The sequence below is a fragment of the Lolium rigidum genome, chromosome 3 (genome assembly GCF_022539505.1).
Source record: "Lolium rigidum isolate FL_2022 chromosome 3, APGP_CSIRO_Lrig_0.1, whole genome shotgun sequence".
In the NCBI taxonomy this organism is placed as follows: Eukaryota; Viridiplantae; Streptophyta; class Magnoliopsida; order Poales; family Poaceae; genus Lolium; species Lolium rigidum.
Window position 1 is genome coordinate 261,159,092 of NC_061510.1, and position 25,715 is coordinate 261,184,806.

General features: G+C 45.4%; 1 protein-coding gene across 1 annotated transcript; it reads right to left on the reverse strand.

Annotated features, from left to right (window-relative positions):
• Positions 1-6,662: 6,662 nt before the first annotated feature.
• On the reverse strand, positions 6,663-9,823 carry LOC124703372 (fructose-bisphosphate aldolase, chloroplastic). The gene is made up of 6 exons (XM_047235589.1): positions 9,595-9,823; positions 7,979-8,248; positions 7,786-7,895; positions 7,616-7,706; positions 7,244-7,513; positions 6,663-7,132 (listed from the first exon to the last, which is right to left on the reverse strand). The coding sequence occupies exons 1-6, from the start codon at positions 9,739-9,741 to the stop codon at positions 6,854-6,856; spliced, it is 1,167 nt and encodes a 388-aa protein (XP_047091545.1). The 5' UTR covers positions 9,742-9,823; the 3' UTR covers positions 6,663-6,853.
• Between the last annotated feature and the right edge of the window lie 15,892 nt (positions 9,824-25,715).

Genomic DNA, 25,715 nt, shown 5'->3' on the forward strand with positions numbered 1-25,715 from the left:
TATACAACAAAAGCTTTCCGGTCTGAATGTCGATCTGATCCTTGTTACAATCAGATCTAGAGCTATTGTCAAAACTTGGCATGTGAAAACTATGGTAAGCTAGAGCAAAATATTACTGGCATTGCTTTTAGCTTGCCATCCATGCCATGGTCTTCTAATGCCACTCAAGATTGTTGAAATGTTGCAAAATTTGACAGCCATGTTAGACGAGAACCTACCATGTGCTCCTCAGAAACGTTTTTTTTCCGTGTGGTATGTTCCTTTTATTTCCTTGTAGGACACATCTCTGAATTCCTTTGTCCAGATTTTTGCACATCAACTCCATGGACATTCAGATCTGATAAATAGCTTTATTGCAGTGATTTATTACTGTCACTTTACAGATTGCATCCCTTTATCTTGATTGTGTCAAGCTCGATGTTCCCTTGACATCATCTTGGGCCCCACATCGATCGGCTAAAATTGGCGCATACTGCATGACAGTGTTTCGTTATCGTTGATGGTGCTTGAATTGTGTCGTATCACATAAAGTTTTGATTTGATACCTAGATAATTAAATACAGACATGTATTCTTATTATTTTTTTTCTTCACTCTAGATTGGCATGAGCAGTTCACTCCCTGATTTTGATTGAGGTTACTAGCTGCTATTGCCATCTCACTTGTTGACTCGAAAGAGAAAAGGGCGATTCATGCACAAAAACCATTCCTATTTATTATGATGAAATTATTCTTGTAGATCACTTGATTGACGAAAAATTATTCGTGCTATCGATTCTAGGATGCAAGGATCATGAACCTTACCTGAGTTTTATGGAACTATGTTTCTTCTTTAAGAACCACGAAATATATAGTACTGTAATATTCATTGGGATGGTGTGGTTTGTTCTCACGTTTGTGCTCCTCATAATTGAATAATTCCTTTGAATTCTAGCTAATTATATATATAATCATCTTATTATTTGAGCATAAGTGTACTGATATTTTCAGAATTCCATATATGCATTATACACTTGTCATTACTATTTAAGAGGCTTAAATTTGTATTGATTACATATTCTTTGTACTCAATATTTTGTATTGAGTGTTTGTTCATGAACTCTTGAAGGTAGAAAAGCATCATTCATCGCTGTATATTTTGCCATATACCATGATCTTTATGTCAACGATTGAATTTTCATTTGTCTGCAGTTTCTTATGAAATTAGACTAGGGCTCTCATCAGTCCAGTTAGAGTACAGAGGTTGTTTTATGAATGAGTGTCAAAGGTCAGCTTGTTTTTGCTTTATTTTCAAAGGCTGTACACCCTATTTTGCTTTTCTTTATTCTCTTGTGATCACAAAATCAGTTATCTTTGTTGTCGAAGAACAAGAGGAACATTGCACTACGTGTATCTTTCATTATTTGTAAACTAAACATTAGTATGGCATCATCTCACGTTGTAGGTGAGAATCCTTTCATTTCCAATGTGAGATACGGTCATACGATACCCCATTGTATTATTGTGACCCTTTAATAGATCTCCCTTTTTTGAAAAATATCCCTTAGCGGTGTGGGAGTAAGAAAATAGTACGACAGACGATGAGGAAAGAAGAGAGAGAGAGAGAGAGAGAGAGAGAGAGAATAGTCTAGGAGGAAGGAAACCGTGGAGAGAATTGATTTGTCGCTATATGAACACTGAAACCACATGCTTGTGTTCAAAAGAATTTCTGAATGAACTAAATAATTGACCGGTGTGTCAACTTTTATGCCGTAGCAACGCACGGGCATTCAACTAGTGCTAGTAATGCTACACAGACATAGCAACAGCTAGTGGAAGTGGCCAAAAAGGAACAAGGATTCAGACATAGCAACAGCTAGTGGAAGTGGGGCTGTAGGCCAGTCACGACGTAACTAGACTTCGTCTCAGCCCGACATTCTTCATCCAATGGTTCTAATCAAGTGATTCAAATTTTTTGTCAAATTTGTCTTTTTTTCTGCATCCAAAATATAAAGTATTTTTGATTGAAAATTTTTCGTCCTTACAACATGATTCGTTGGCAATATGTAAATTTTTTATTTTGATTTTTTTGATGATTTTGAATTTTCGTTTTAAAAATCATCAAAAAAATTCAAAATAAAAAATATACATATTACGAACGAATCATGTTGTAAGTATGAAAAAATTTCAATCAAAAATAGATTATATTTTAGACGCAGCAAAAAAGACAAATTTGACAAATTTTTTGAATCACTTGATTAGAGCCATTGGATGGAGCCTGACGGAGCAATGCCGCGTGGAGGTGGAAGGCCTACGGGTCGTCAACTTCTTTTCTCGGAGAAGAAACAATGACGGTATCTGAGGAATAAGCATCGGCTAACTCTGTGCCAGCAGCCGCAGAGAAGAGTGCGCCGAGCTGGAGTTTTCCGCAGAGGCCGCGCCGGAGGACGTCAGCGCCACGACCGATCTTTTTGCCACGATCGGCCGACTGATACGAAGCGTTTTTCAAAAGAGTTTAGGGTGTTCATTTCATGGATTGGACGACACTAGGGTACCCCTACCCCGTCGCCTGCTCTTCGCCACCCAAGTGACCAAAGAACACGACCATCACCACCGTCACACTGCCCGCCGAATAGGCAGCCGAACGGTTCACCTTCCAAGGCCGCCGCCTCACATCCACGAACTTGAGTTCATCACGCGACCAACATCACACCGCAAGGCCGATGGATCTGGCAAGGTAGGCCGATGGATCTGTGGCCGCCGGTGAATCATTCCCAACGCAGATCAGCTCAGCCAGGTTCGTGGAGTGCAACGTGAAGCCACATGTTCCACTCATCATCCTCACCACATTGCCGTCCATGTCCATCAGCTCTATGTCACGGCATGTCGAGAGTTTTTCTTGGAAGTAGCTGACCATGAGGAAGGCGAAGGAGACGATAGCGGCGACGCTCAGTCGAGTCGGGGTACTGAGGTACTCTCGCGACGGCGCAAAGGATGAGTTGGTCTCGATGAGAATCGAGAAATTAATTGTGATTAGGTCTTGGTTTGGATCTCCATGTTCTTCACGCAGTCACGTATCGGCGAATTAGAGCCAATTTTCTTTTTTTGTTTTGATAGAATGGGCCAATTACAAAATGACGAAAAGAGGTTCGGCCTATGCATCTACATGCAGATCATCGATGCGAAGTATATACTGATGAAGCGATTCCTTGAAAAAACCTCTGTCCACCATGTGAGATTCTTGTATGTTATGCAACCTACTATTAGGGAAAATTAACAAATTTGAATTTTCACTTTTTTTGCAAAAAAGTTTTGAAAAATGGTAAAACCGCAATAACTTTTGCATACGGCGTTGAAAAAAAACGTATAATATATCAAAAAAATTCTGGGAAAAAGTTACATCCGATTTCAGAAATTCCAAATGAAAATATGAAAGCAGGAAGATTTTAGTTTTTTTTTCAGAAATTTAGAATTTTATATATTTTTATTTTTTTTAAATTAAAATATTAATTATAAGATTTTTTGAGTCCTAACATATTACTATTACTTTTATCAAATTATAAGATTTTTAATTTTTCAAGTTTTAGGTTTTGCAAAAAATATTAATTTTTTTAAAAATAATTAAAAATAATAAAAATTAAAAAAGTTAATTTTATTTATTTATTCAACATTATTATTACATCATTACTTTTGTTTATTAAAAGAATTATTTGGAATTCAAATGATAAAAAGTGTGACATCGACCAACATGTTAATAGGATTGATATGATACTACTATCACATACATGCGGCGAAGCACTTGGAAGTGGAACGGGATGGAACTTGGAAGTTAAGCGTGCTAGTGCGGGAGTAGTGTGAGGATGGGTGACCGAATCGGAAAGTTTGACTACGGGTAAGTAATTTGACTAGAGATTAAGTGTAGTTAGAGACTAACGGAAATACTAGTAATTCTGAAAAAAATAAAAAAAAGAGGCTGTGAAAAAAAGGGTGTGAAAAATAATTAGAAAAAATGGATTTTTTTTAAACAAAATAGGCTTTAATACCGGTTCGTGTTACGAACCGGTACCAAAGGTCTCCAGCCCTACGGGTTCCTCCGTGCCCACGTGGAGGCACCTTTAATACCGGACCGGTACTAAAGGTGGGAGGCTTTTAGTACCGGATAATTAGTACCGGTTCCAAAACCGGTACTAAAGGCCCTTTCGAACCGGTACTAAAGGGGGTTTTTTCTACTAGTGTTACGACTATATTTGTGTTTTTGGTTATACATGCAATGTTCTGTGAGCACCCCATGGACGTACCAAGTGCATGATTTGTTAAAACGTACTCCCTCCGTTCCTTTCTATAGTGCCTATAGATTTTTGATATTTGTTTCAGAATATAAGGTTGTAGCTTACCTTTTTTCAATTACCCCCTCCCCGTTCAGCTCCCAAATCGTCCAGCTCCCAAAATTATTATGATAAGTTAGGAAGATATGGATTTCCCAAATTTTACGTTGATCTCAAATCATTCAGCTAGGGGTCTTGTGTATAAAATACTCTTGCGCTAATTTCCGTGCCAAAAAACAATAGGCACTATAGAATGGAACAGAGGGAGTATTTATCTTGGATATAATCTTGAGCAATAAGATTGTCTGTCACCCTGACCCTTCTTCTCGCCGTATTAGCTTTCTCTTGTGTGGTGTGGCCTGAAATGAGGACCAACTCTTTTTTATGTTCCTCTTCCACTACATCATCATCTTCCACCTCCTTAGAGTTCGCCCCTTTTCCTGCACTTCCACACATCTTCCATATCACAATCTCAATTGAACGCACGTATTTTGGTGAAAATTCAAAACTTTGTGCTCCGATGCATTGATAGGAAAATAGGGTTATATGTACAAGTCCACAAGGGGACCAACACCCCGCCATATAACTCAACCCAAAAAACTAGTCTAGGGGAGAATCTGGCTAAGTCCTCGGGCTCCCGCGCTTGCCCATGATCTTGCTTCTACCTTTATTGTGTCGAGTAGCAAGGACACCGAGGGGTGCGCATTGTCGAAGATTGTTGCATTCCGGTGTTTCTAGATCCACAAAGCAGTTAGCATGACTAGCGACAAGGTCCCCTTCCGAAGCTGGCGAGGGGTAGATCGAATCACCAGTGACCAGCAATCCGCAAAGTCACCATCACCCGTGGGAGATGCAGCGGTCGATTGGATTCATGAAAGCACCTCAAACCAGATTGTCCTACAGAAAGTGCACGCCGTAGGATATGCGCTAACGTCTCCACGAACTGATCGCACAACGGGCATCTGGTGGGTATGGGAGGCCCCTCTGTGCGAGTTGCTCACCTGTCCAACATATTTCTAGGCAAGCTAGCCAGATGAAGAACTTCACCCCCGGTGGCGCCCAAGATTTCCGATTTGGCTTCCATGATCCTGATAGAACTGCCCCCTGGAAATGGATGTTGTAGCCGGACCAGCGGAGTACTGGTCATCCGTTATCCAACGCTAGATTAGCCGGACTAGGTCGTCCATCAGCTGCACACCATGTTGCTGACTCTTGAGCTGGACGTATTTTCGTAGTGCTAGGCGTCAACAATGTTGGTGATCCAGCTACGCTCGAGTTGAGCATGTTGTACCATGCGCCATTTTCTGGGTCGCCTCGGGATTAACACGTAGAGATCTAGCATTATGCCTCGGATTGGTTTCCCATCGAGTCAACTATCTTCCCAGTGAAGAGCGGAGGACCCGTCACCCAACACCCTTAATCCTTGGAAAACTTATATCGAGCCCGCGTCAAGGTGGCAGGGTCGGTACGCATCTTCCACAACCAATGCATCTGATAGTCATGCGAGCAAAGTCAAGTACCCCTTACCCACCGTAGCACAGCAGGTGGCACACCCTACACTAGTTCACATGATAGTGTCCTCCGTTGGCCTCTTTCTTGCCCAACCAAAGGAAGCCACGCGAGATCTTAACGATTGCTTAAGAGCCTTCTTGCTAAGACTGAGCACCATGAGCTAGTGGAGTTGTATCACCACAAGCACTGAACGAACCAATGGCCGGTACCCCCGCTCAAGGCATCATGGTTTCCTTCCAAATCGGCAATTTGTTGGCTATTCGGTCGATGTAAGTTTGGAAAGCCTCACCCCAAAGGCGCCTAATGGAGAGTGGGATGTCGAGGTATTTGACGGGGTAGGAGCCAGCTGGCACTCCATTACGGTCACCGCCTCTATCGCCTCCCGTCTGAGCAAGCGATTGGGTACACTGGACATTTCGCGAAGTTAGTGTGTAGTCCTAATGTGTGCCTGAAAAGCCCTAGAATTTCGCTTACCACTCACGATTCCATCTCATCCGGGTGGCAAAAGATGACTACGTGGTCCGCTTATAGCAAGACAGACGTCACCAGTTTTCAAGGATCTCCAATTCAATGGTCTGAGCCAACACCCTGTTAAGCGTGTTCATGACTAACATGGATAACGTTGGTGACATGGGTCACCCTGCCAACTCGCGGAACATAGGAAGACACATTTGACAGTTTGGAACACAGGAATTTCATCCGAGATGTGCAGTAGTTCCACGAAACAGGTATCACTATATTTCCGCAGGATTCTTCTAAAAAAAATACCACGTTCAAAACCGTCTGACTGAGACTGTTCATACAGAGGCAAAACAAATGCAGCAGTGCTCTAGAAAAATGATGCGAGTACAGCAGTAAAACCATTCCAAGTTCTTTACTTAGGGTGGTAATAAACACAGTATACTTTCTGTCCATCTCTCAATCGGAGCTGGTCTCGATCTGTAACAACGACGACACACTGGCTACAGTGCCTCAAGCTGCTCAAGGCGCTACTAGCACTCTCTCCATAGGTAGATAAGATAGCAGCCGGCCAATGGATCAGTAGCTGTAGTTCTTGACGAACATGCCCTCCTTGGCGGCCGCGGCCTCGCCGTCGCTGGTGTACTTGCCGAGCTGCGCCAGGGAGTTGGCCTTGGCGCGCAGCAGAAGCGCCTCCTGTGCCGCCGCGACGTTCTCTGGCCGCCCGCCCCACGTCTTGAGGCAGGTGTTCTGGAGCGCCCGAGCGTAGGAGAAAGATACGTGCCACGGGTTCGGCGACTGGTTCATCGCGTTCAGGTTCAGCGTCGCCTCCACCTCTGACTGACCGCCAGACAAGAACTGCACCAGAGCAAAACAATGTAAATTTATATATTCTGGAACAATCTAAAACCAAGATGCTTGATGATATTTAAGGTGAGAGTAGAAGCTAGGAGGAGGACAGGCGCTCACCATGATGCCGGGGACGGAAGGGGGGATCCTTCTCTGGAGGAGCTTGAGAGTGTAGCTGGCTACTTCCTCAGGGGTGTTCCTGTCCTTGCACTCGGCACCAGGGGTTACCATGCTTGGCTTCAAGAGGATGCCCTCAAACATCACGTTGTTCTGGGCCATGTAGTAGAACGTCTCCGCCCACACCTTTTGCGCGACCTCGAAAGTCCTCTCGATGCCGTGCTCACCGTCGAGCATGATCTCAGGCTCAACAATTGGCACCAGCCCATTGTCCTAAAATATCATCATATAAGAGATTTACATATCATTATAATCTTGTGCCTGCTTCGCCATTGCACTATAGAAATATGGTCTGTTAGGAAACAGCAAGAATACCTGAGAGATGGCGGCGTAACGGGCAAGACCCCAGGCAGCTTCCTTGACAGCGAGCTCAGATGGGCCGTTAGGAATGCTGACAACAGTGCGCCTGCAAGAGAACTTCATGTCAGGCAGGGAAGCATGGAGCTATGACCTAATGAAAGGTATTGCAGGTCAAAATTTCTAACCACTTGGCGAAGCGGGCGCCTTGCTGGTAGTATGCTGCTTCACGGGAGGCAAGGCCATCGAGACCTTGGCACCATGACTCATCGTTGGAGCCGACAAGTGGCACAAGACCCTGAGAGTGAGCACCGATATTAGGAGAATGCTGTGTTTTCTGACAGCATGTGTAGTTTTGGAGTGGAATCAGAGACAGCCTACCTTGTCAACCTTGATACCGGGAACAATTCCCTGCTCAACAAGGATGTCAACAATCTTCTTGCCATCTACAGTCGACTGGTAGAGGGTCTCCTCAAAGAGGATAGCACCAGAGATGTAATTTCCCAGGCCTGGGGGAGTGACAAGGAGGGTCCGGTAAGCCTGGCGGTTAGCCTCAGTGTTCTCAAGGCCAATCGAAGCAAGTCTCTTGCCACAGGTGGCGTTCGACTCATCCATGGCGAGGATACCCCTTCCTGGTGATGCGATAGTTTTCTGCAGCAGGAAAAATAAAGATTGAGATCTGCTAAACCATGATTGAATGGAACTTTCACTAATTTAGTAGAAATTTTACTTTTACAAAGTTGATTACTTATGCTAATAAGTATTCAGAGTTACTAGGTGTGATTTTGTTATGACATAGACCTTCAGATGGATTGCCAAGCTTAAAACGGACAGATTCAAATAAATATGGTTAGAATGCTATGAGTTGTCAAATATCTGTGCGCAATATGGTTAGAATGCCGTCGACAGCGGATGCCCCATCTGCGCTGAGCCGCTCGAGACGGCGAGTCACATCCTCTTTGGGTGCCCCTTTGCGCGGCGCTTCTGGGCCTCCCTGGGTGCGTCTCCGGACGGGGGGCACCTTGCCTCCTCTGCAGCCACCTGCGCCCTCCCTTCCGCCGCTCACCCAGGCTCCGCCTCCACCCTCCGCCTGCTGTGCCTTTGGCAGCTCTGGAAGCACAGGAACGATGTCGTTTTCAACGGGCTCGCGCCCTCGATCGCCTTGCTCCGCAAGCGCTGCAGGGATGACGCTGTGTTGTGGCGCGCTCGCCTGCCGCTGGAGCGCCGTCCGGATGTCGACGTGTGGCTCTCCTTCCTTCGGAACTGAGTAGCCTTCGGGCGTGTACCTCCCCTCCCTCCTTTCTGTACTCCCGCTGCTCTGATTTCTGTACACATGTTCTACACAAAATCGGGGAATTCACCCGATCCCATATAGGATGAAATGAATACAAAAGCATTCAGGTGGGAGCCTTTGCGCTCGCCCCCGGTGAAAACTCAAAAAAAAAAAAGGTCTTATCATTACTGCAGCTTGCAATTGCAGCCTTTCCTTAAAGCTGTAATTAACCTGTATCAGGTGCTAAAGAGTAGTGGTGATTAACCTGTATTATGCCTTAAAGCAGATTCTACTTCAGAAACGTATCACCTATATGTTTTGAATTTTTCACAAAAAATTTTTGGTCCAGTAAAACATCAACCATATCTATTCAGATCGCAGTGATAAAAATAGAAGGGTTACTTTACGGATGCAATATAGAATAAGTGAAAAATGCAGATTTGGACTAGTGGTTTTGGTACGATCAAAGCACCCGAAGATTTTTTTTCTTCTGCCTGATGAAACATTGGTCGGAACTACGGAAATTGTTAGCCTAATAAGGATTCTTTTGAGTTAATCATCGATAGTTTTCTTACATTTATCTTTAAAAAAGACAATACAACTAGTTCTCTGTTCCCAACTGATGTAAAGACTCAAGAAGATTCTCACCAGAAATTACTGAGTATCGAATGAATCCATGCATATGCATGTAAGATGGTATACAATTGGTGTGAAGCAAGCATACCGCGGTTTTGATAAGCTCATCGGCATACGCGCTGGCACGGACAACCATGGAGACGGTCATGGGCTTGGGAGCCGCAGCTTGGCGTGTGACGCCCCATTCGGACTTCTTGGGAAGGAAAGACGATTTGAGGAGAGTAGCAGACGCCATTGTTTCTGAAGGGAAGCAGATCAGGTGCTACCCTCTTCTTTGACACACCTTGCAATTGCAGCCTTTCCTTAGGGGGGTGAGAAGTGCAGCAAGTGCTGAGATTTAAGGGTGGGCACCTGGGCGCACAAGGGATATGAGCTGTGAGGTGGAGGTTGGCCTTCTGGATATGAATGGCTGTGATTTGGTTGCTCCAATCCTCTTGCCACCTTCTCGTTTTGTCCTGGCTCTGCCACATGCTTGTCCCTATGATTTCGTTCCCTTCTCTGTTTACCATGTAAAATCTCCAATACTGAAATTTTCTTCTTTGTGCTACACGGTCCATAAATATTGTCTGAATGTTCTTGGCCTTAAGGATGGTGTTTGCTGATAAACCGTTCTCAGTTTTTGTGGGTGCATTTCACCATGCAGTTTCGCCCATAAGCATCTTTTGACGGTGGAGATGCCCTGATATATCGCATCCATGAATTCGTCCATTAACCATCGATTCCATGGAATAAATCAGTTTTTTTTTTCAGTCAGTCTTTTAGTGATAACAACTCGAGCTGTGAGCTGTTTGTAGGGTGCAGGGTGGCTAGTGTGGCAAACCATTCTTTGTTCTGGCTCTGAGACAAAGTGCAGCTTCTCCATGTGCCCCAGTGCGTGGCTGCAGTAAACACATCCACCATCAGCTTGACAACCCCCTGCCAACGATGCCATCAAGAGGATACCAACCATGTAGCAATCTTGCATGTCGTCCCTAGACCCCCATGAATCCTGTTAGGATACTTTCAATTAGGAAAAAATGATCTTTCGTAGCCTTACTAAAATATTCGAACTTAAAATGCCATAATACTTGATTTCACAATGCATAGTACTACCTCCATACTTGTTTAATTGACGCGGAACTGAGCTACTAGCTATGTAATTTCGCGTCAATTTATTCAGACCAGAGGGAGTAGGAGCTAGGAAGTGTCACACTGGCTAGGAGAAAAATATAGAGAAATAAGGACAAAAGGATGCATATTTTCCAGAGTGGAAATGCTTGATGACATCAAAAGCATAAAGCAGACAAGAATTTGGGCACCTTGTTCTACTCACCAAAAACATTAACATCAGAGAGCAAGCTGATATATGGCGCCTACTGCTTTCAATAAAAAGAAATGGCATAAAGTGCCATAAAAGCTGATAGTTACAAATTGTTTACTAGTACATGGGCTTGGCCTACTTAGATCAGCTGATCTCAGGGGAAATACATCCATAGAGACTCCCTCTAGTTTATGTGACTTTTTTTGTAAGTGTATTAGCATGCCAACACTCACTATCACAAGCTTGATGCGCATCATATCTCCAAGGTACATGCCAACACCAGATCTTAACTCTGATCACATTATCCAATGTAGTGCATCTATCTCAGACTAAGCTCAGAGAGGCTTCTTTCATCAGTTCAGGCGCATGATAAGTTTTTGCAGTTATTTCTTTGTTGACAGCACTTCAATTCATCACATTTGAAGCTAACTTGTAACGAAATCAAAGAAGCATGTTCAGTCCTTCAGTTAAATTCATTTTATACTTCAAAAGAACATATGTATTCTGCTGCATATCAATCAGAGGTACCATAGGTTGAGCAAACTCCTGATTCATGATAGTTTTCAACCAGCAGAAATTAAACATCATGCTCATGGTCTCCATATACTGCACTGTAGCGTTACCAGTATTAGTGGAACCCAACTGGAATTGATTTTTGTTTTAGTTTGAATGGCAGAGTAGCCTCTGATTCTGATTGGAGCGTATTTTGTACATAATGGTGAGGACCAGGTTTGTTGGTCCAAGAGCAGGCTGGTGATGAGCCCACACTCCAAGTTCCTTTTTCTTGCTCAAGGGATGTCTTCATCTGAACTGCTGTTGAACTGATGCTGTCTTTTAATTCCTCTCTGTATGTGTTCCCACAACATTCTAACAGTGGAATTGCTGGTGAATTGCTGTTGAATGTAGTTCATTTCGGACACAGAAGTGTGGCAACATTTAGTTAGATAAAACTCTCTTCTTCAAGTCTGCTGCTTCGGAAACCTCATCAATAGGTTTCCCACAAGCTTCTACAGCTGCTAAAGGACTGGTACTAGATAGAAATTCCACAAGCTTGTGCCGAAGCAATGGCGCTAGCTTCTCGCAGCACGTCAACAGATCCAAAGACGGGACCACTCCTCTCTTCACCAGCACTGCAAATGCGCACCTCACACACTGGGCAATGGCCTCCTTCCTCCGAACCTCATAGTTCTCAATCAGAAGAAATAGGAACTCGAGTAGCATGTTTGTGATATCAACATACTGAGAAACCGAGTTCACCATCAGAAGCATTGCGGGCTCGATGTTCATGATGTTACCTTTACTCTCATCGAAAAACAGCCAGTCATAGAACAGCGCCAGCTTGGCATTGGCTACGATGTAGGCCTTGCTGCAACTGGTCAGCAACCAGCCTATGACCGCCCAGCGGGCGATGACCCCGGACTGTATGACCTCGTTCTTGGGATGGTACCCGCAGCATATGAAGCGGACAATGTCCGGTATCTTCTCCTCCCCTCCAGGCACCATCAGATGCCTCCTCGCGAACCAGAGCTGGTACCTCTTCTGACTTCCCCACTTGACGTTCTTCATCAGGAAGAGCAGCTGCGTCTCCATCTCCGGCGAGATGGCCAAGGCTGTGCACCAACCGGGAGTGCCGACATTGGCAATGTCCATGCAGCGGCTCGGCATCAGGTCTTTCCACAGTCCCTGGAACTCCGGCACGAGCACCAGTTCGTGGAGCGACCGCACGAGGTCCCTCCCGATCAGCGTGCACACTTGGGAGTGATCCCGCAGCACCGAGACGCAGAAGGACACTAGCTCGTTTCCGCGCTCTTCGAGGTTGTTGGCGCTGTTGCACTCCTCGCAGTTGCTGCAGTCGGCGGTGCTTCTCGGGAACGGGGCGAGGCGGTTCCTGGAGAGGAGGCGGAGGAACGCGAAGACGGCCGAGGCGAGGAGCTGGGGCTCCTCGGAGGCCAGGAAGGAGGAGTGCTCGCGGATGAGCTGGAGCAGGCGGGCGTCCCCGGGGAAGGGCACGCGGCGGAGGAGGGAGAGGAGCAGGGCCGCGAAACCCGGCGCGGCCGCCCGGGTTAGCTCGGCGGCGGCGAGGAGGAGGCGGGTGCGTGGGTGGGGCAGGAGGAGGGGGAAGGGGAGCGAGAGGAGGGCGGTGGCGAAGGAGGGGTAGAATGCGGGGAAGCGGGCACCGGCGGCGTGGAGGACGACGAGGAGGCGGCGCGGGAGAGGGGAAGGGTGCGTGAGAAAGGAGAAGGCTAGGGCGTGGGGAAGGTGCGGGGAGGAGAGGTCGGAGGTGGATGGGGAAGGGAGTTGGAGGTGCGCGGAGAGGAGAGAGTGCTCCGGGGAAGAGGGTGACGTTGGGGACGGATGGTGGTCGCCGCCGGCGAGCAGCCGTGGCGGCGGCGGCGGCATCGGGAGGAGGATGAATAAGTTTTGGATGGATGATGGATTTGGCCTCTCCAGGTATGAACGGACCCAAATTTCTTAGCGGGCTGGGCTCCATGGCGGCCCACAAGCCCACAACAAGAATTGCCCAGTCCACCTCTTAAAAGAAGACGCAGACCAGAAAGAGACATGCTACCCTAAAAAAACCAGAGAGGACAAGCGGCGGCGGCCATGGCGACGAGAAGAGAGCTGGCGGTGGAGCAGATCGTCGCGACGCAGGCGACGTTCGCGGCGAAGTACATCCGCGGCCAGCGCGACCGTCTACTGGAGATCCAGGTCCAGCTGCAGCGGATTCCAGGAGATTACTCGGTCGAGCACGTCCTGTGGGAACTCGACGAGGTGTGCTCCAAGGGCCTCAAGGGCGCCTCTTTCTACCTCACAATCTGCCTCAAGAAGGCGGCACAAAGCGGGGCTCGCCTCGCGCCCGACCCCTCCTTCTCCGACTGCGATCAGTTGTTCGCCGCCGTGGCGGCGTCACGGCGGCTCCCCGCGCGGCCGACCACCCAGGCCGAGGCCTACGCCCGCATCCAGGGCGCCCTGTACGCCGTGAAGCTGCTCCAGGAGCACATCCTCCCGTGCTGCATCAACCACCTCACCGACGCCACCGGCACCGGCAGCAGCAGGATAGAGGAGACCCGCCACTTGCTCGACCGCGCCTGCACCATCATCGCGAACCTCGCCGTCGACCACATCGAACTCGCCGTCCGCGCCATCTCCCGCTTCGTCCACCCGAAGGAGGTTGCCAGCAATACCCTCTTCGCCGACAAATACATCGGCACTGGCTGGAGCTTGCAGGAAATCAAGATCAAGCGCGCCCTTCGAGGCTTGGACACGGACGACATGTTCAAGCTATTATGGATAAGTCGAAGCTAGATTTATTTTATGCGAAACCTTTCGGTGCAGTTAGATTAATCTGCTTGTTCGAATCTCGTTAAGTTGCTGGGCCATCTCACTTAGGTTCGTTTGTTTTAACTGCCAATTCTACATCTGCATTTTATTTGTCCACAATCGAATCCATGTGCAGCACCGCATGTCAAAATTGGCAAATTGGACATGCTATGTTACAAAACAGAATTCTCTGAAAAGGCTTCAAATTTCGGGTACAAATCTTCGAATATAGTACTATACACTTTAAAAAAAAAACGAAGGCACAAGCTTCGACTTATCCATTAATTGGTAGAAGGTGTCCAGTTAATTAATAGAAAACCGGTAAAAACCATACAACAACCCAACACCAAGGGTCATGTTCACACTCTCGAAACACCACTCGTCGATTATACTTTCTTCGTTCATAATTATTTGCGTTCTAAGTTTAGTCAAAGGCAAGCTTTATAAACTTTGACCAAATATTTACGAATATTTTTAAAATCTAGTGCAACATGAATCTATTGTTAAGAATTAACATAAAATATAGTCTCATATATGTGTGTGTGTGTGTATGTGTTTGATATTATTGTTATTAATATTTTTCTCATACTCCTAATTAAACCTTACAAAATGTATCTTTAATTAAACCTAGAACGTAAAATAAATCAAAACGGAGTAGCACCACATGAAAGCCCCAACAAGATTTGAAGCAGAGTTAGGGCATCTCCACCTACGGGCCGACCCAAATTGGCGACCCAAACTGTGTTTATGTACGGTTGGGTCGGCCTGTGGACACGATGCGTCTCACGGTTCGGCTAGCCCGGACACCGCGCGTAGTGGCGCGACCCATTCAGCCCGCTGGCTAGTTGGCCCACACACATGAGAGAAATAAAATGCGCGAAGTTTAAAAAGCGCACGAATATTTGATAGAAATTTCATAGATTCAAACATAATTTACATAGTCTAAAACGAATATCTAAACTAATACAAGCGTCGCCGTCTTCTTCGTCGTCGGAGATGAGGTTGGCGAAGGGCAGGGGTGCCCACACCTGTTGTGCCCAAGCAGGGATCTCCGCCGGCGTGTATTGTGGCGGCGCGAACTACGGTGGTGTCGCTGACGGCCCGCACGTTGGAGGGGGTGGAACCTCCTAGCCATCTCATGCCGCCTATGCTGGCATGTGCGGCGGCATGGCAGCTAGGTGCGCCACCACCATAGACGAGAGTTGGACGACGTCCTCATGCCCTCGCCAGGACCACTTGGCCTCTTCGTAGGCCAATGACGCGGCCATTGCGGCAGCCGTGGCCGCGTCCTCGTCGTAGTTGTCAGGGACGACCGGCTCGAGCTTCACATCGGCTGGAGGAGGCACGTCCTCCATCTCCTCGTCGTAGAAGAGCTCATTTTCGTTGTCGAGCGCGTCGTCGCCGGGCATGAAATCCCGGCGATCGCGGATAACCCGACGCGCCTCGTGCTCACAGGCAAGGAAGGCATGACAGTAGTCCTCTCTGTGGTACACCTTCTCCCGCTGCATCGTTGGCGGCAGCCGCTTGATCCGCCGGCGAATCTCCTGGCGCAACACGGTCCGGTCCGTCGGAGGAGGTGGAACATGCAGGCTCCCCCTGTTCAGGTGCCACCCGTGCGGGAGGGAGACGTCGCGGTGGCGGCAGGGGTTGCCCTGCGTCCACCGGCGCTGCGCCTCCGACACCGGCATGTACCGTCTATTGTGGCCCGGTTGGTGCGGAGGAGGAAGCTGCACCGCCAGCGCCTGTGGACCGGAAAATAGGTGCGGCTGTGGGGGAGGAGGGATGAGGCGAGGCTGTGCAGGGCTCCACCGAGGCGGAGAATCCTGGCTGCGTTGCCGGCTGGACGAGGATCCAACCTCGTGGTCGTTGGCGGATTTCTTCACCCACTTCGCAACTTCATCGTGGGTGAGATCGTACATAAGTGGCAATGGTGGCGTAGGTTGGAGTGGGGAGAAGTTGCGGGCGCAGCCGTGGTTTATGTACCGTTGGCCATCAATGCCAAGCGCGCACGTGTAGCTTCCAGCGCCATCGGCTTCAATGCCGGCGCCAGGCGGCGGACACAGACTTCAGCGGCGGGCGCAGTGGTTACGGTGGCCTTGACGGCAAACGCTACCGGCGGTCAGCCTTCTACCATCCGGCGCGCAACATCCAGACCGACACATCGGTTTTCCAAATTTGGAGTGCGAATAAGTTCGGTCCGTTTGCATCGCCCCGTGAAGCATGGGCGGGCTGTCCGACTGTCCGCGCGGATCGTTCAACCCAGAACCTTTTAGGTCAGCCCGCTGAAGATGCTTTTATTGGATCCAACGGGGGCTGGCTTCGCAAGACATTCAAGAAGGTGCCCTGTCTTGCTTATTATTACCTCTTCGTTTCAAATTTGTAAGATGTTTAGGTAGACTATTTGATTTTAGTCTACAAAAACATCTCACAATATGAAACACCTAATAGAAGTAGTCCCTCCTTCTCGAGAAGAATATTGCAGATTTATTCAAATTTAGATATATCTATATTAAAATTTAGATAAATCTAGAATAAAACTTAGATAAACTTGGTAACTACTTTTCCGAAGCGTGAGAAGAATGTGATGCATGGTGCGGATAATAAGTGAGGGGGCACATGACAAGACATATTGGACGTGAACGGCATACCCAAGCACAACATAATTATTTTTTTAAAAAAATACTCCCGCAATTTTAAATGGGATTTTAAATTAACTGGCTCAAATTTATTTAAATACGCATGTTCCAGACACGTTTAAGTTTTGATACATAGTTATCTAAATAATAGTATTGAGTTAATTAATTTGGGTTCAGAGTTTGTGGCGGACGCAGCTGGGTGAGCCGAATTTTCTATTTAGTCATTTGGTTAAATTTTTATCACACACAAGAAGTGCAAAAGTAAATAAAAATTGAGGCTGTTATTCCCGCCCGACTGTTTTTTTCGTGCCGCTCCTGTTCAGAGGGAATAATATCTCGCATACAAGCTTTTCATTGATCACTTTGGATTTTATGCTTTAGCAAGTGGAGCACACTAATAAAAATTAATTAATTACTGACCCGGCGACGTTGATCACCTTGTTGTATAGAAAAGCAAACAGAGATAGAAAGGCTACCTATAAGAAACACAAAGAGAGAGTGTGAGGCCAGGACGAGCGGCGGCGGTCATGGCGAATGGACAGCTGAGCGAGAAGGAGCTAGGTAGGGTGATCCTGATGCAGTCGATGTTCGCCGCGAAGAACATCCGACGCCAGCGTGAGTGCGTGACCGTGTCCTGGAGTTTCAGACCGACCTGCAGCAAATCTCAGGAGATCCGATCCAGCTGCGGCAGACCCCAGGAGACCCGATCGAGGACGAGGAGGTCCTCCCCGGGTTCGACGTGGTGTCCATGCGCGAAGGTGTCCGTGAGTTCGAGATCCTGCTGCCGCAACCAGGAGACCCGATCGAGGAGCTTGTGCTCCGGCCTCGATGAGGTGTGCTCCGGCCTCACGTTCGCCGCTCGCTACCTCACGCGGTGCCTCGACAGGGCGGCCAAAAACGGCGCCCGCCTCGCGCCAAATCCCTCCTTCTCCGACCTGGACCAGCTGTTCGACGCGCTGAGGGCGGCGCAGCGGCTCCCCGCGCGGCCGACCACGCAGGCCGAGGCCTTCTCCCGCATCCAGGCCGCTCTGTACGCGGTGAAGCTGACCCAAGAGCACCACCTCAAGCTCTGTATCGGGCACCTCAGCCCCACGGATCCGGCTCCGGCCCCGGCCGCCACCCCGCGGCCGGCCGGCGGCAGTATGGAGGACACCCGCGTCTGCCTCGACGGCGCCTGCACAATGCTGAACGTCGCCGTCGAGCACATCGACCTCGCCATCGCCGCCATCTCACCCTTCGTCCACCCAAACGAGGCTGCCGGCAACGCGGGCTTTGCCGAAAGATACACCGACATTGGCTGGGACGAGCTCACGGTGATGGTCAGGCGCCAGCTTAACCGTAAGCGATGATGAAGTTTACCTATGCTTGCGTTCTAGTTTATGCAAGCTTAACCGTAAGCGATGATGAAGTTTGCCTATGCTTGCGTTCAGAACTGGGAAAAGTGAACATGCTATGCGGAAAGTACCATGTGCACATGAGCACAAATGCTGCTTGGACTTTTGGATTTTTGAAAATTTTCAAAACCTCGCTCTTTTATGTTTTCAAAAATTATGGTATTAAATATGTAAATAGATTTAGACACGAGGAGTGTAGTCAAAAAAGTCCCATTAAAAAATACTTTGTATTTTGGAAAATACAGTCAGAAATTTGTCTTTTTTGCATCTCCCAAAATATAACATATTTTTTGACGAGACTTTTTTGATTCCAATCCTCGTATACACATCTATCTACATATTTAATGTTATAATTCTTGAAAGCAGAGAAATATAAGAATTTAAAATTTTCAAAAATCCAAAAGTGAAGGGAGCATTGACTCCCATGTGCACAAAATCCTTGTCCCTATCTATGTTCATAAATAAACACCAGGTTTTGATTATAGTGCTGCAGTCTCTAAAATTACTCTTTGCAAGCTGGCCCACCAACAATCCATGAAGTCCATGGGCACATGTCAATGGGCAGACCAGCCGCAGATATGGGGGTTCCCTGTGTATCGCTCGTAGCGAGCAGAACCTAGCGTTGCTTACATCATGGGCCTGGCCTAGTGTGCAAATAATAGACGCGTTTTGTACGAACGAGGCTTCTTCAAATAAAAAAGTACGATCAGCTACGCAACGTGTATACATTGTAAGAAAAAAGCTAGTGCCCCCTTCCCTGATCCTCTTAAAACCATGAAAATAAAATTAACATCATGCACAGTTTCAAAAAAAACTAAGAAATAAAAATGTTCATGTTTTAAATTGTTCACGATTTTAAAGTTTTAGGTTTTTAAAATTGTTCATGATCTAAAAAACGGTTCAAATATGAAAATTATTTCACCTGGATTAATGGTTTCAGATTTGAAAAATATAGTTTTTATAAAATGTTCATATTAAAAAATGTTTCAAATTCCAAAATTGTTCAACAGCTATTTTTTTTCAAAAAAAATGTTCACATGTTCAAACATAAAAAGTTCACTTGTTAACAAAAGTTTACAAAATTTTGATTTTGAAAAATTGTTCACGGTTCGAAAACATATTCACCTGTTCAAAAATGTTCACAATTAAAAACAATTCTACAAAAATTACGGATTCAAAAAGTTGTTCACAGGTTCAAAAATGTTCATGCATTCAAAAAATATCCACAAATTTAATAAGTTTTTCTAAAAAAAAATCATGGTTTTGAGGGCGACGCAAACGGACCGCGTAGACAAAAAATGCGTCCGGGACCAGGCCCAGCGGCTCGACGCATAGTATCTGGGCTGTCCGAGGTGAAGCAAACCTGGCCCAAATATGCGTCGAGTTTACGTCTCGGCGGACACTGCGCGGACGTGATAACCCACAAGTATAGGGGATCGCAACAGTCTTCGAGGGAAGTAAAACCCAATTTATTGATTCGACACATGGGGAGACAAAAAATACTTGAAAGCCTTAACAGCGAAGTTGTCAATTCAGCTGCACCTGGAAACAGACTTGCTCGCAAGAGTTTATCAGTAGTAACAGTTTTATAGCAGTAGGAGTAGTGAAATAACAGCAGCAGAGTAACAAAAACAGCAGTAGTGATTATAGTAAACAGCAGGATTAAAATACTGTAGGCACGGGGATGGATGAACGGGCGTTGCATGGATGAGAAAAACTCATGTAACAATCAAAGCAGGGCATTTGCAGATAATAATAAAACGGTATCCAAGTACTAATCAATCAATAGACATGTGTTCCATATATAGTCGTACGTGCTCGCAATGAGAAACTTGCACAACATCTTTTGTCCTACCAGCCGGTGGCAGCCGGGCCTCTAGGGAATCTACTGGAAATTAAGGTGCTCCTTTTAATAGAGCACCGGAGCAAAGCATTAACACTCCGTAAACATATGTGATCCTCATATCACCGCCATCCCCTTCGGTTGTCCCAATTTCTGTCACTTTGGGGCCTCGGGTTCCGGACAGCAATACGTGTATACAACTTGCAGGTAAGATCATAAAGCAATGAATATCATCATGAATCGATAACATGTTCAGATCTGAAATCATGGCACTCGGGCCCTAGTGACAAGCATTAAGCATAACAAGTTGCAACAATATCATAAAAGTACCAATTACGGACACAAGGCACTATGCCCTAACAATCTTATGCTATTACATGACCAATCTCATCCAATCCCTACCATCCCCTTTGGCCTACAGCGGGGGAATTACTCACACATGGATGGGGTAAACATGGCTGGTCGATGGAGAGGCGTCAGTGGTGATGATGGCGATGATCTCCTCCAATTTCCCGTCCCGGCGGAGTGCCAGAACGGAGTTTCTGGTCCCGAGACAGAGTTTCGCGACGGTGGCGGCGTACTGGATGGTTTCTGGAGATTTCGACTTCCTCCCGTGCGTTTTTAGGTCGAAGGCAATAAGTAGTCCGAAGGAGGGCGTCGGGGGCCAGCCGAGGCCCCACACACTAGGGCCGCGCGCCCCCCTCCTGGGCCGCGCCGGCCTAGCGTGTGGGGCCCTCGGGCCCCACCGGCTTGCCCTTACGGCTCCGCCAATATTCCGGGAAAATAGGACCTTCCGCATAAATTCCGAGGATTTTCCCGAAAGTTGGATTTCCGCACAAAAATGAGACACCGGAGCAGATTCTGCTGAAAACAGCGTTAGTCCGTGTTAGTTGCATCCAAAATACACAAATTAGAGGCAAAACAATAGCAAAAGTGTTCGGAAAAGTAGATACGTTTTGGACGTATCAACTCCCCCAAGCTAAGCTTATTGCTTGTCCTCAAGCAATTCGAGTTGACAACGCGAGTGCGATAAAAGAACTTTCACGAACACATTTGTTCATATGATGTAAATATTCTCATGATATGGCAAGTACTTAAGCAGTTCATAATGAGATACATGCAAATAAAATCATCTAATAGCTATGTCAATCATGGAAAAGGTACCAACAAATTAATAATGAGCATCATGAATCATGTCTATCAGCAGGATTGCAATGTTCATAGAATGATATGATAAAGTGGTATCTCGCTTGCCCGTAATTGTATAGCAAAACATAAATGCTTGGGCACCTTTGAGGTTCACGAGAAGACTGGAAATAGAGATTATCAAAGATAAAAGCATCAAAGTTATACTACAGTTAATCACATTTTGGGACAAGCATATTATACTAAGAATGACAGTTGTGCTCTCAAGAAAGTGCTCAAAGAAAGAAAAGTAAAAGATTGACCCTTCGCAAAAGGAAGCAGGGATTAACATGTGCTAGAGCTTTTCATTTGTAAAACAGGAGTAAAATTATTTTGAGAGGTGTTTATTGTTGTCAACGAATGATAGTGGGTACTCTAACTACCTCATCAACCAGACTTTCAAGAGCGGCTCCCATGAAGGACATTATTTCTACCAGCAAGGTAAATCATCCCTCTTCTCTTTTGTTTACACACGTACTTTAGTTTTATTATGGATGACACTCCCCCCCAACCTTTGCTTACACAAGCCATGGCTAACCGAATCCTCGGGTGCCTTCCATCAATCACATACCATGGAGGAGTGTATATTTGCAATTTAAGTTGCTTACTGATAAATCAGGGCAAAACATGTGAAGAGAATTATTAATGAAAGTTGATTAATTGGGGCTGGGAACCCTGTTGCCAGCTCTTTTTGCAAAGTTATTGGATAAGCGGATGTGCCACTAGTCCATTATGAAAGTCCGTCAAGAGTAAATGACAAGATTGAAAGATAAACACCACATATTTCCTCATGAGCTATGAAATATTAACACAAATTGAGAAGCATTTTGAAGGTTTAAAGGTAGCACATGAGAATTTACTTGGAATGGTTTGAAATGCCATGCTTAGGTATTTATGTTGGACACTCTGGAATAACTTGGTTTTCATGTGTTTGGGAGAACGAGCAGCGTTTCCGCTCAGTACAAGTGAAGGCTAGCAATAGACTGGGAAGCGACAATCAAGAGAGCAGTAACTGTCATAATCATGCTTGCGACAAAAATAAATTAACGGAGGCATAAAAGTGATACAAGAACTCCGAGGTAAAGTAAATCATCGAGGCTTAATTGACATTTTGTTCAGTCATATGCATGCGTGAGCATGTGCGAAGTTGATTCAAGAGAATTATTCAGAGGAGGATACCACAATGTCATAACTATCTATGAATAAAGCAATGCAAGCAAATATTTATGACATGCTACTCATATTAATAAATTGGAGCTAATCATGAGAGAACATGAACTACTAGACTTTCTTAAATGACATATACCTCACATGAACCAACTAAGCATGCTCACATGGATGAGTATATGTACAAAAATGAAAACAAATAGAGTTCATACCAGCCTCTCACCACAATCAGATCGTCGAATATCGTCATTATTGCCTTTTCACTTGTGTAGCTTGAATAATATGGAATGAAAATCACGCTGCAGCCACCGAAGACCAATGAACTGGTGTTTTCGAATTTGGAAGCAAGAACAAAAGGAAACAAGCAAACAAAGCAAAATATTTTTGGATTTTCTTATAGCAAACCAACGATAGTAAATAAAACAAGATAAAATGAAGAAACTAAAATGAACAAGTGGTGAAGAGAAACAACATAAATATTTTTGGTCTTTTTGTGTTTTAGGAAAGGAACAAAGCAAGAACAAGAAAATGGAAACTAAAAGAAACACAGAAAAGCAAGATGACGGAAATCTGCCAAAACTTGACAGCAGTGCAGTAATCGATTTTTAAGAAATTTTTACGCTGCTCAGCTCGAAAAGTGTTCAACTAATGAAAGTTAGATAACAACCTGGGGAACATGCACAAAAATTGGCAGCTCAAAATAACGTTCTGGCTGTACGCATGAATTTTTTTAGTAACAGTCCAGAATCTGTTTTCAGGCAGCACTTCCCCAAATATCATCTTGCTCTCATTAGAAAACCACTCAAAGAAACTAAACAAATATATACAAGTATCCAGCAACCATAATATGCAAAGAATGAGTGATGCCGGTATACCTCCCCCCAAGCTTAGGCTTTTGGCCTAAGTGGAGATCAACCCCAGCGAGGATCTGGGTTCCACGCCGGTGGATCATACATGGCGTAGTCATAATAAGGTCCCGACGCAGAAGAAAAACGTGGAGGCTCCTCATGCCCAACTTGTTGATGCGAAGAACTCGCTGCATCGGATGACGAATCGAGGTGTTCCTCGGCCTCCTCCGTGTTGCCTCCTGCACGATGGCCTCCTCCCTCTATGTATGCATTAAGTGCACCTTCCGTGACTGACCAATCCTCCCTGGAATCAAGGTTAAACAGAACATGTGCAGGCAATCCTACTAATTTTTCAGTTTTCTTAGTTATTCTCCAAGATTTCTTGTAAAATGTTATTCTGTAAGACAGGTTGCTCAAATTAGACGAATCAGAAACAAATTCATGCTTAATCATGGATACTATGTCAAGTTTCTCTATGGGGAGCTGAATATCAAGATGGTGAGGTTCTACACCATGCATAGCTAATAAGCGAGAGGCGATGAGACCTCCACAAATTCCTCCCTTCTCACGGTTAGTAGCAAGTCTATTGGCTATCAAAGCACCCAAGTTGTAAGTCCTATCACCTTGTAATGCAGCAGCTAGAAAGGCTAAATCCTGGATAGATAACTTACTTCCATTCTTTATAGCAAGAACGCACTTGGTGATGAAATAAGCAAAGTAACGAATAGCTGGGAATTGAATGCTACTGATTTTACCACCATCCTCTGAGAAGCTTCTTCCATGACAAATCATCTTGAAGAGGTCCAAGAACTCTTGCGGCGATCCCCTTATCTTCTCGCATGATCCCCATTGCGGCACTCTAATTGCTGCACAAAAATCATTAAATGGCAGGTTGACAGTTTTATTATAAATTTTGTACCGAACCATGGGATTAGATCGCGACCAATTGAATTCAAAATCCTGCACTACAGACATAGTCAATTTTGCATATTGGCATGGTTCACCAACAACAAAATCATCCAACCCTGCACGAGAGATTAGACTTTGAACATCTTGCAAGATTCCTGCACTTCTCAAAAAATCCACGCACGGGTAGTAAGCGGGGTATACTCCTTCTTCGCGGTGAACCCTCATAACCTGTTGCACCTCCAATTCTTGTTGGTTGAGTTGGTGCCTACTCCCTTCCATTTTCTGAAATTTTTCAAAAAACATTATAAAATTTGATTTGGTGACATATAATTGAGGGAAACAACCATAGGAACTTGCTAGAGTACTAATCATGCATCAAAACTAGTTTCTACCACTTAGAACAAGCGTGCAAGCTCACTAAACATGTTACCTACAGCAGCAAAATATTCAAGATATACTCCACCAAGAAAAAATCTACTTGGATAATCAGAGGAGTCACATACCGGAGAGCAAATGTGCCAAATTTCAGACAGAAATCTGGGCTGAGCAAAGAGATCGAGAAATCTGGAGCTCTTGAGCAAAAACGCGAGTGAGAGGAACCTGGTGCGAGTTTTTTTCGGGAGAGAGAAGAGAGTGGGAGGAAGAGATGCTGAAGTGGGGCAAGGAGGGGCCCACACAACAGGGTGGCGCGCCCCCTTGCCGGCCGCGCCGGCCTCGTGGGGTGCCACCTCAGGGTGCCCCACCGGTCATCCCCGGTGTTCCCAGGTGCCTCGTCGAAAAATAGGACCAATGGTATAATTTTTGTGAATTTTTGAAAACTTTGAAAAATGCACATTTCTGGGTGTCAAAATCATTATTACTGGGCAGGAAAATTTTGAAATCTCTAATTAACTAAAGAACTTTGCAAAACAAAAGTGCTACAGCAAGTAGATCAAGTGGAGGGAGAAAGAGATGTTGTTTAATTCCCCTATGCATATAAAATGAATTTGTTAACAAGGTTGATCAAGTCTTGCCACCAAATAAATTTTACATAGCATATGAAGAAATAAACCTCAAATCAATCATGTTACCTTGTATTGTATTGATATGGATCCAATCACAAGAGTTTGATATTCTTCTTTAGGCTCATATATTGGACAATCAATAGTTCCCACTTTGATAGTTCTCACATTAGAAATTGTATTAACTCCACATGCTTTCTCAATCCTCTTGGGAAAATAAACGGTATGCTCCTTGTCATCGACATTGAAAGTAACTTTTCCTTTATTGCAATCAATAACAGCCCCTGCGGTGTTAAGAAAAGGTCTCCCAACAATAATAGACATATTATCATCTTCGAGGCATTTCCAACACAACAAAATCAGTTAATATCAAGCAGTTATTAGTAACTTGAACAGGAACATCCTCACATATACCAACAGAAATAGCAGTAGATTTATCAGCCATTTGCAAAGATATATCAGTCGGTATCAACTTATCTAAATAGAGTCTCTTATAAAGAGAGAGAGGCATAACACTAACACCTGCTCCCAAATCACATAGAGCAGTTTGATACGTCTCCGACGTATCGATAATTTCTTATGTTCCATGCCATATTATTGATGAT

Coding starts and splice junctions, on each gene's coding strand:
- LOC124703372 (XM_047235589.1), bottom strand. CDS start 9,741: ATGGCGTCTGCTACTCTCCTCAAATCGTCTTTCCTTCCCAAGAAGTCC. Junction 7,514..7,615: donor GTTACGCCGCCATCTCTCAG/GTATTCTTGCTG, acceptor ATGATATTTTAG/GACAATGGGCTGGTGCCAAT. Junction 7,133..7,243: donor CTTCCGTCCCCGGCATCATG/GTGAGCGCCTGT, acceptor GCTCTGGTGCAG/TTCTTGTCTGGCGGTCAGTC.